Genomic DNA, 11,365 nt, shown 5'->3' with positions numbered 1-11,365 from the left:
ATTTGAAAGTCCTTTCATTCTTTAAATATCCATGTTTGTGTCATGAAGGATTGCACTCAGCTTTGTGGAATATATTATTTTTGGTTGCAAACTCAACTCCTTTGCTCTTCAGAATTTAATGTTTCATGCCCTTCAGTCTTTTAATGTAGAAGCTGCTAAAATTTGTGGTATCTTGAGCATAGCTCAACAATATTTAATTTCCCACCCCTCTTTACTTGTAACATTTCCTCCATGACTTAGAAGCTTCAAAACAGTTATAATTTACTCTGAATTTTCTTCTTGGGATTTTTTAAGGTGGTGATCAGTAGATATTTTTTTTTCAATTTTGAGTTTCCTCTCTAATTTTCAAGTTTCATGGAAATTTTCCTTAACAGATTCTTGAAGTGTCGTGTCTAGACCTCTTATGTGATCGTTGCTTTCAGGTAGTATCATGTTTCAAGCCTTTAATTCTTTGATATGGAAGCTGCTAAATCTTATGCGATCTGGACTGTGGCTCTATGATATTTAAATTACTTCTTTCTGGTTGCCTGAAATATTTTCTTCTGTTCTGGCAACTCTGGAATTTGGCTGCAGTACTCCTGGGAGTTTTCATTTTGTGAATTCTTTCAGAAGGTGATGTCAGCCACTAAAATGATTCTTCTAAAGCAGAGGACTGAAGATGTCACTTTCCTACTCAGTAAATTCTACTGGCTTTCTATTGCCTCCAGGAGCAAATACAAAATTCTCTAGTTGGAATTCCCAATACCCTCCTAACATACCCACCTTCTACCTTTCCAATCTTTTCACAGTATTTCATGTCACATATTATTCTATACCGTGACGCTGGCTCCCTTACCATTTTATGTACAAAATATCCATCTCTCAGTTCTGGGCAATTTTATTTCTGTTTATTTCCTCATACCCAGAATGTTCTCTCTCTTCCTTTCTGCGTGTAAACCTCCCTAGCTTCTTATAAGTCTCAAATAAAATCTTTTACTGAAAGTCTTTTTCAATCCCTCTTAATTCCAGTGACTTCCTTCTCTTAATTATTTCCTATTTAACTTGCTCTTTCTCTCTATTTGCTTCCATGTTGTCTCCTCCACAAGAAAGCAAGCTTTTTGCAAGCAAGAACTGTCTTCTTTCTCTTTTTTATGGTCCTATCACATAGCGCAGTGCCTGGCAGACAGTAGGTGCTTAATCAATGTTTAGTAATTAATTGCATTGGTAGATTCCGGGACCAACTTTTTATCTGTTTTCCATTCACTTCTTTTCTTCCTTCCTCTTTCCTTTTCTTTTTCTTCTTTCCTCTTTTCCTTTCTCCTTCACCCCAATGCTTTGGATAAGGAAAGTGAGTTATCCACATGGTTCATGCTTTTCCTTTTCATCTTGTTTAATTTTTTTGTCTTTCTGTAGCTTTATTTGGTTCAATATTTATTCTTTTTAAGGTTATGAAAAGCTTGACTTAGTCCTTACTTTGACACACCATTCCACTAAAGACATTGGCAGAAACCCTAATCATGTCTTTTTGCTGTTACTTTTCATAAGTGATATGTATGTACCCGGAAATGTTTTTCTTTCCTTCTTGAGTTGTAGCTGGGAAATAAATTTGGCTTCAAAATTCTCAGCACTAAACCAAGCATCCAAAGGATTATCGAGTGCTCTTCCTGAATAGGAATTTTAACAGATAGAAGTAGCTCTTTTTAGCTCTCTGTATCCTCTCACCAGCTCACATTAATGAATTATGGTCCTGAGACAGACTATTTCTTCTCTAAAGGGTATTTGTAGAAATCTGAAATCCTCAGATTTTCATAGATTGTCACTCAAGGACTGAAATCATTTTCTAATGCTATTGGATCAAGCCCAATTTTTGTGTTCTGCTAAATGCTAAACTCTAGTTATTATCACTTCAGTTTTATTTAACCAGTTAGTACTAAAGTTGTTGTTGTTGTTGTTGTTCAGTCATTCAGTCATGTCTAATTCTTTGTAAACTCATGGACCGTAGCAGAATAGGCTCTTTTGTCCTTTACCTCCTAAAGTCTGTCCAATTTCATGTTCATTGCTTCTATGACACTATTTATCCATCCCATCCTCTGCTGCCCCCTATTGCTTTCTCCTTCAACTTTTTCCCAAAAGCTGATCTTTTCTAATGGATCCTTTCTTCTCATTATGTGGCCAAAATATTTAATTTCTAAAAAGTGGATGTAATAAATAGATTTAAGAGATCAAATCTGGAATATCACATACATGAAGAACTATGAACAGAAATTCACAATAATGTAGAAGAAGTAGCAAAAATAAAAATATCCTAAAGAAAAGGAAAGTTAAGAAAGCATTTTTTTTTCTGATGAGGCATTACAAATAGCCAAGGAAATTCAAAGAAATAGAAGAAAATAATAAAATGGGAAAGACAAGAGATCTCTTCAAGAAAATTAGAAGATCAAGGGAACATTTCATACAAAAGTAGGCATGATAAAAGACAAAAAGGCTTGGTGATTAACAGAAGCAGGAGAGATTAAAAAGAAGTAGCTGGAATACATAGAAAAACTATACAAGAAAGATTTTAACATCTCCTATAACCATGATCAGTAACCACACCTTCTACTTCTTTGCATTGCTTATTTAAGAAAATCTTTTTCTCCCTCCATTTTATTTACTGGGTTTCTGAATTCATTTTGGATATCTTCCCCTTTCTCCTTTCTTTTTTACATTCCTTTTCCCTCAGCTATTCATATTAATAAGGAATATTATTTAGTTACTACCTATTATACTGTCTATTTTCCCCCCACTTTCTTCAATTTAAGTCTAAATTTTATAATAAGAAGCTCATGATCTGAGGACATGATCATAGTCACTTCCAGTTTTTGTTTTATCTGACTATATAGAACTTCTCCATCTTTGTTAGCAAATTTTGTAATAAATTTAATTTTAGTATTGACCATTTGGGGATATCTATATGTTGAGTTACCTTTTGTATTGTTGAAAAAGAAATTTTTTTTAAGACCAGTGAGTTATCTTGACAAAATTCTTTAGTCTCTTTCATATATAATTTTGTATCCCAAAGTCAAATTGGCTTGTTTTTCCAACTATTTTTTGATCCTCTGCTTTAACATTCAATCCCCATCGTGATTGAAACATCTTCTTTGGTGTTATTTCTAGAACACTTTATAGAAGTTTATTGAACTGAACAACTTTGGTCTCTTTGACATCAGTAGTTGAAGCATAGACTTATATTACTGTGATATTAAATGGTTGGCCAGTTGTCATTCTGATATTTTTGAGATTATACCCCAGTTCTGCTTCTCTTACCCCTTTTATTGACAATGAAGGCAACATCATAACTCCTAAGGGATTTTGGCCCATAATACTATATATCAGAGTAGTAACGATTAAATTAAATTTGCCCATTCTCATCCATTTAAGTTCACTGACAATCTACATGTCAATGTTTAATCTTTCCATCTCCTGTTTTTACAACATCCCCCTTAGCTTATATCATAGCTGGATTCCTAAGCAATATTGATCTTTATAGCAACAGACTTTTCCTTCATCACCAGACACACCCATAGCTGAGTTTTCCTTTTAGCTTTAACCCAGCTACTCCATTCTTGCTGGAACAACTTGTAGTCTACTTCAAGTTTTTCTTTGTAATGTTTTGTGCACCTTCCAACCTGAAGGGTTCATCTTCAGATGACATATCTTTTAAAACTGATCATGGGGTTGTATTGGCAAAGATAGTGCAATCACTTGCCATTTCCTTCTTCAGTGGATCACCTTTAATCAAAACTCTCCACTATGAGCTGTCCAAAAATGGATAACCTTATATGGTATAGTTCATAGTTTCTACACAAGTCCCTTCACCCCAACAAAAAAGGATTAAGACCAGGTCTCTCTTTCAGTGGATATCTATCTTAAAGACATAGCAAGATTGGAAGTTCAAATATTTTCCCACAGCAGAAAGGTCACACTCTTCCCTTTATCATCTCTTTTTCTGCAAGAATGGGTTAAAACTTAAAGCATGTTTGACATAGAATTTGTCCCCTCCCACAAGTGTGCTTCTGAATTTACCATATCAATGGTTAATTCACTGTGACTCACTATTGGATATCTTCATGCTAGTCTGAGCCAAACAGGTTTCTCAGGACTCCAGTCCTTGCTGTATGGTTTCTAGCAAATCTTAGCATACTTATGCTCCCAGACTTGGGATACTTGCTCTCATGATCTCATGTAGCAATCTTCTTTTGTACTCTGACTTAACAACAGGATATAATAGATGCGACAGAGACAGAAGCTATCCACACTTGGTTTCATGTTGGAGAGAATCCAAGCCCTTCTCCATGGTGCTTTGTACCAAGTAGGTGCTTAGTAAATACATTTTTTTTTTCCTTTTTGAAGCCTATCCCTTACTTAGCATAGAGGTCAGTGTCTTCACAGATTCATTGCTAATACTGAGAATTTTCTAAATACTTTTAAAATTCCACTTTTCCAGGAAAATACTCTTAAAAATTTGGGACATTCACTTTAACATGTTTAACAAGTATAAGACTGCCTGCTATCTAGAGGTGGAGGTGGAAGAAGGGAAGGGAAAAATTGGAACAAAAGTGAGGGCAAGGGACAATGTTGTAAAAAAATTACCCATGCATATGTTCTGTCAATAAAAAGCTATAATTTTAATTTTTTTAAAAAAAATTGGAATATTCAAAACTCCAATGCAGCCTTCAAGGCCTTTACCTTGAAAGGACTCATTGCGGCTCAGTGGTTTTCCTTAAACTCTCAATGTTTTTGAGTGTTCCTTAAACACTCACTGTATCAGTACAATACTTCTGACACCTTTAACTTCCCTTAGTATTTTGCGAACAGTGATTGCAAAGACAAAGCTACATCTCATAGTATGTTATCACTCATTAACCAACCCACCCAAATGTCCCCTTTATGTCAGAGAGTCTTATTATATGGAGGCTCTCCTAGTTTGGTTTTGGGAGGTTTCCTCCCACATTTTGGGTACTTATGCCCCTCTTCCAGTACGAGGAAAATGAATCTGTAATTTAAGACCAATGTCTCAGTTGTGTATAATCTATAGTTTGCCATTCTAGACCAGGCAAGTATCTAGGCCAAAAAAGTATCTAGGAAAATTTACTTTCACCTAGATTTCATAGAATTTATGGTATTGACCTGTGCATTAAGGAGAACACTAGTGAGAAGAAGGATGTCAGAGGCTTCTGGAAAGACAGTAGATGAATAGGAGGCATGGAGAAGATAAAGGAGTGAGGGTAATGTACATGCTGACTTCATCTCTTAAATCCCCTGTGCTCTGGTCCTTTCCTACCAGGACCAATATGCAGTTTGCTATTAGAGATGATGAAAAACAAGAACATTGGGAATGGGTTAGAGATTATTGGAATCTGATTGGTCTGCCAAGTAAGGCTACTCTGCTGACATCATTGCTTCTTCCCTCTCCCTCTGAGGAAACTTAACTCAAAACCCAGATGAAATATAGGACTGTTACTTACCAATTCCTTTTGTCCAAGGGATAGGAAAAGAAAGGAAAGATAGAGAGACAAACTTTTGTTTCTCATGGACTATAAAACTAGCCAGGACCTGCACTTGGTAACCTTATTATTTCCCCTTTATTTTGTCTTTTCATTCTTCTGCAATAAAAGTGCCCCTTGAAATCCAATTTGGTCAAAGTATTTTATTTTCTTACTCAAGTTGATAGAGAACAAAGAGGTTTTCCCTGGTGGGAGAGGGCCCTGAAACCATTTTGACCAGAGAAAAAGTCTGGGAATAATCTTTATTACTTAGGGCTAATAAATCTATATCTATCTCTATACATAGATAATAAATCTGTAAATCCATAGGGATAAACACCCAGGTGAAATGAAGCTTATAGAACTTAATATTGAAATAGTTGCACCTTTCTGCTAGGTTACTTTTGTAATCCTTTTGTAAAGTTTGGAAAACTCTGAGTTAGAAGTTAGCTAGTTAGAAGTTGCAAACATTCATTCAGTCTTTTTACCAGGCATTTACCCATATAAACTTCATTTATTAATCAAGAAATAACCCTTTGAGTGGAGATTCTAAGGGCACAACTTGCAAAGTCAATTTATTGGACTAGGAAATTCAATATATTGAACATCTTCTCGATAACAGTAGAGACAGGATTCCTGGGATTCCTATGTAACATCACCCAAAAAGAAATAAGTTTTCGATCCAGAAGGGTCACAAGAGATCATCTAGCTCAGCCTGTTTATTTCACAGAGGAGAAAACTGAGCCTGGGGAAAGTTAAGGGACTTATCCAAGTTTAGTCACATAGGAAGGAAATATCAGGATTGTCATTTGAGCTCTGATCTGTGACAAAAATTGTAAGGAAAAAAAAAACTGAGAAGTGTTTCTGGGCAAAGAAACCACCCTTTAAGAGAAACAAAGGTAGAGTCTAGAGTCTTCCCAGAATGATCTGAGATCCTGATATACAAGTGTCACAGTTATTTATAGTTCTCTTGATTTACACAAACTGCAATCTGATTAGTTATGTTATACTCAGTGCACTACTTAATGAAGCAGGATTTTGGCTCACACAGGACCCTTTTCCAACATAAGCTCAAGAGCTCATTACATTTCGTGATAAAAATGATTAATATGGCTATATGCTTTATAATGATTAGAGTTATACTTCTTACCACTAACACGAGAATATCCCTGGCACTACCTCATACTTTGGTTACATACAGATTTTCACTGGGTCTATATTCTTCTAATAAGTCACAGAGTTACTTTTTATACAATTAAAATAACTGACAGCTGATAAGTGATTATAAAGCTAAACATGCAAGGTACTGATTATCAATCTTCCCCATTTTAAACCCAAAACACTTTCTATTGATAACTTGAAAGTACAAGTGGGGATTTTGAAATCAGGAACTACTCAACTTGGACTTTTAAAAATCTTAAGTATCACAAGGCAAATTTCTGTGTGTTCTCTGAAGAGGGTTGACCTCTGTAGTGGTCAGAACATATTTGCAGTCAAAAGTTCTTGGTGTAAGTCACTTCTTCAGTGTGAGTTTGGGCAGATCTCTAGAGTAAAGCATTTCATAAAATTAATAGTTAACATTTTGTAGCATATTATGGTTTCAAAATAACTTTGCTCTTTATCCTCAGGAAAATAAAACCCATTTTATGATGAGAAATCTAAAACACAAGACTTTCAATGACTTGCTTAAGTTCCTAGAAGTAGGCCTAAAATTGGCTAATTTCAGATTTGAACTCAGGTCCTCCTAACTTTAAGTATTGCCCTGTTAGGGATAATGAGGCTTTGCTCTCTCTGAGATATGCCACATAGCCTGTGTGTTAAGGACCACGCCTAAGTATGAAGGAGCAGGATTCTCCAAAAGCCTCACATTCATACACAAGGAGATCTTAACTCCATATTTTTTTTTAGGTGGGATAGCATTACTTGATAATTTTGGGGGGAAACTGAAACCTATTTGGACAAAGAAGTGGCTAATGCCTTTAACCGCAGGCCAGCGATTTTTCCTTCACCAGGTAACATGACCATCATTATAGTGCCAGCTGTATCTAAAAGCATGGGCAGCCAGCTGGAATTTTGATTCTCAATATCCTTAATCTTTGCTTGTAGGACTTCAATTGTTTTGTTCATCTCTTCAGCTTTCTTTTGTAAACCTTCCTTTATCAGCTTCTCTTGTTCCTGAGACAAGGCAAGACACCAACATATTAGCATTTTACTTCTGGTGGACCCCGTTGTACCAAGAACCAGTCACCTCATGTATTTCTGCTAGATGAAGTGTGAGATTTAAGTAGATTAGAGAAAGGGGAAAGTGCAGTGAAGATTTTTCCTCAAGGGATCCTCTGGGGCAGTGGAAAAAACCATTCAGAATTTTAGGACTTCTCTTCAATAACTCACTACTTCCCAACTACCAGAGACAAAAAGCTGAACCTCAGGGCCAATGCTCAGGTCTGTAGCAGCTGAACACCAGGCCATTTGGGTTAGAATCATGTTCCTAAAGAGTGGGGAGGAGCTCAACGGTACAGTGTTGGATTTGGAGTTAAGGATGACCTGAATTTGAATCCTGCCTCTGACCCTTGCTAGCTGTGACTGGATTTATGTTCCCCAGTCTGTAATAACCCACAGCTACCCAGCTTATGGTGAGCTAATGTTTACTTTGTAAGCCTTATCTTGATATTTAAATGCTAGCTCACATCTTCAGCATTATTCTCAATTTCTAGTCAAGTGGCCCAAGTGTTAGAAAAAAAGAAGCATAAAATACTATCTAGAGAGTGACTCAGGATGGACTCAAGTCAACTTCAAAAGGGTTTGACCCTTGGCTCAACAGGGAAAGTAATGTGGATGGACAGCGAACCTCTCTTACTAGCCTGGGCTAGCTCTGGCCAGTTTCCATGAATTTAGGCAGGGCTTCCTCTATTCCATGGCACTTTAGGCAGGGCCTTATTGATAATGGTCCAAAGGGAACCTGATGAGTCACTGGATTTGTTCTTGTTCCATGACCCAGCAGTTTGGGGCTCAGGCAGGAGGTTATAATCGACCCAGTCGATTATACCTGGCTTCATCCTAGCAGCCCCAAACCTCAGGGGGCTCTGGAGGTAACTTGCCCTGGCTATGGTCCTTAGTATGGAGATTTTCTTCTCTCTACTATGGGGTCAGAAGTCCTAATCACAGGACCTGAAAGATTCATGTCACTTTCTATACTCTCAGCCATTTCCTGCGGGGTGGTGCTAATTTCACTGGTAGAAGAAATGTCACTGTAGTCACCTCCATCCTTGAGGCCATAGGACCAGCTGACTCATTCTTACATTCTTAGAAAAGAGCAAAAGATTATGGGATTGCCACACTAAGGTGGCAGAGGGGCCTGAATTTAGTGCTTTACAATTTGCATAAGAGATGCTGACTGAGACTACTTAAGTAAGGAAAGTTGACAGGACTTTCTGCCCTCAAGGTAAAATAGATCCTGATAGGTGTAATGAGGGTGATTACTGATAAAATTCAAAAATATTTTAAAGCTGAATGCACAAAGTAGTTGGGATGGCCCTGGATCTTTGTTCCAGAGAGTTTGATTCCTGGGTTTCAGAATCTCCTATTGGGGGTAAAGCCCTTTCCAATTAAGGCTCAGAGGATTTCATGGATCTTCCATGGGAGAAAACCACTGAGGGATGTTTTCTAGAGGGATGGCTGTGTGCTGAGTTGTCAGCCTTGTAGAAAAGGGATGCAGCAAAAAAGCTTCTGGGAATTAGGTCTCAGCTTTGAACTAATTGTGTCTTCTGGGTGACTAGAAAAGCACACACTTTGGTGGGGGCTTCGGAACTTTGACTTTCAGGGAGTGAAGATTTGAAGAATGACTTGAGCTTGGTAAAGACTTGCCTGGGCAGCTCATTGGGAGAGTTGGAGATGCTCTTTGAGTGACACAAAACTCACTGGACACAAAACAGCAACAATTTGCATTCAGTGAGGTAGATGTTAGTGACCCTATATTGCAGGTGAGGAAAGTGAGGATAGGAAGGAGAAAAGGGCTCAAGCCTAGAACTTCTGATAAAGTCCTAGGTCCTTGCTCTTTACCATGCTGAGTCACATGAAGACAAATTTGCCTTCCCTGTTTGTCAGCCCATCCCTTTCCTGCCAGGGTGGTGGTATTACATCCCAAGAATAGCCACTGATCCCAGTCTCCCTGTACCTTCAGTTTAGAGTCCAGAATCAATTTCTTTTCTTCCAGGATCTTGTATCTATCTTCCACAATCTTCCTTTTTAATAGGTTCATGTTTTCTTCAAAACTTCTCTGCTGAGCTTCCATCTTTTGTTGCATTTCAACTTGTTGCTGTTTCAACAGCTTCTTTTCTTTCTCAGCTGCTTCTCTTTTGATCTGTTCAACTTTTGGAGGGAATAGAAAGCTTGAGATTAAATAAGTAAAATAAGTATTCATCTCCTGTCAGTTAGTGAACAATCCTTTAATAAGTGCTTTCTAGGCCCTGTGCTAACCACTTGATAGTCAGAAAAATATAAAAAACAATTTTTGCCTGGAAGAATATGATATTCTAATTGAAGAGTCCACATTGAAAACATTATGTAGATTCAAGAAACATAATAATGAAAAGGAAGCAGTATGAATGGGGGAGGTGGAAAATCATGTTAACAGCTGAGGAGATGAGGAAAGGTCTTCTGAAGGAAGTGGAATTTAACTGATTTAACTGAGGGAGTTAAGATTAGGTGAGAGGCCATGTTTTCAGAGCATTAATGGCTAGTGGACAGCCCTGGAGAAGAGAGATGGCTTGGTGTGTCTGAGGACTGTAAGAACAGGAGGTAAGTGGTGCTAAAATAGCAGGCAAAGGGAAGAACAAATTATAAGACAACAACAGGTAGCAAAGGGTCAATTTGCGTTGGACTTTATGTTGAATGGAGGCATTCATATATGATCTTAGAGGTAATAGGAAGTTACTGAAAGTCAAGGAAACTGAGGGAGTTAGGAGCACCCAGCACAGCTCCTTATACCTTGCAAGGCCTTCTCTTGTTCAGTGAGAGCTTGATCTGTCTGCAGGATCGAATCTTCTGTCACTGCCAATGACTGTAGAAACTTTTGGAGGACCTCATCTGCCTGGACAAGCAAGTAAGCAGAGACACATAATCTTCCTCAGACCACTTCAGTTACTGGGAAGGACATACTCTCTGGGGCAGGAGCAGTGTCTGCTCTATAAGCTAGAGTATTCTTTTTCTCAAAAAGTATTGAAAACATTTTGCTACATGATGATCCCAAGAGACTAAACACTGGTCAGAGTAACAAAAAGCCAGGCCACAAGGAGGTCCAGCTGTGGGCATCACAATTCATTCCAAGCTAGAACCTGAGCTACCAGGCCAGGCTGCATTAGGCTTGGCCCCTTAGGACCTCTTAAGACCCAGCTTCCTAAATAGCTTACTCTCTAGGCTGGAAGAAGGGATTTCTTTCAAGAACTTCCAGCTGAGATGTGAACTAAAAATCCCCAGGGCTCTAGACTTACTCCTCCTGAAAGTTATTGGTAGGAGGCAGTCAGTGCTCCAATTCCCAATGCAGACAATGGAACTCTCGTTGTAATGCTACCATTCCTAACCTTCTGGTCTTTCCCCACCTTAAGTCCTTTCCTGGGCATTTGATGATAATTGTTTATTATTTCTTCTTTTTCTTTCCTGAAAAGATTGTAACCCCCTGGCACAGAGAAGGTGCCTTTAGAAATGGCTTCTCTCAGGGACTGTGAGAGCTGCTCAAGCTGAGTTTGACAATATTTGGTTGATGTTTCTTCATTTTGATGTATGAAACCATCCTTCTTGGTTTCTAAGATTTGCTGCCAATGAAACAGAAAGACAAGCAGAGAAAAGGATGAGATGTTAATAGT

General features: G+C 37.9%; 1 protein-coding gene across 1 annotated transcript; it reads right to left on the bottom strand.

Moving 5' to 3' along the window:
* Positions 1 to 6,051: 6,051 nt before the first annotated feature.
* LOC116423788 (guanylate-binding protein 4-like) lies at positions 6,052 to 11,306 on the bottom strand. Its single transcript, XM_031969372.1, has 4 exons — positions 11,102 to 11,306; positions 10,491 to 10,593; positions 9,679 to 9,872; positions 6,052 to 7,679 (listed from the first exon to the last, which is right to left on the bottom strand). The coding sequence occupies exons 1-4, from the start codon at positions 11,120 to 11,122 to the stop codon at positions 7,455 to 7,457; spliced, it is 543 nt and encodes a 180-aa protein (XP_031825232.1). The 5' UTR covers positions 11,123 to 11,306; the 3' UTR covers positions 6,052 to 7,454.
* Positions 11,307 to 11,365: the final 59 nt, after the last annotated feature.

The sequence above is a fragment of the Sarcophilus harrisii genome, chromosome 4 (genome assembly GCF_902635505.1).
Source record: "Sarcophilus harrisii chromosome 4, mSarHar1.11, whole genome shotgun sequence".
Lineage (NCBI taxonomy): Eukaryota > Metazoa > Chordata > Mammalia > Dasyuromorphia > Dasyuridae > Sarcophilus > Sarcophilus harrisii.
This window is presented reverse-complemented; position numbering and strand designations above follow the sequence as displayed.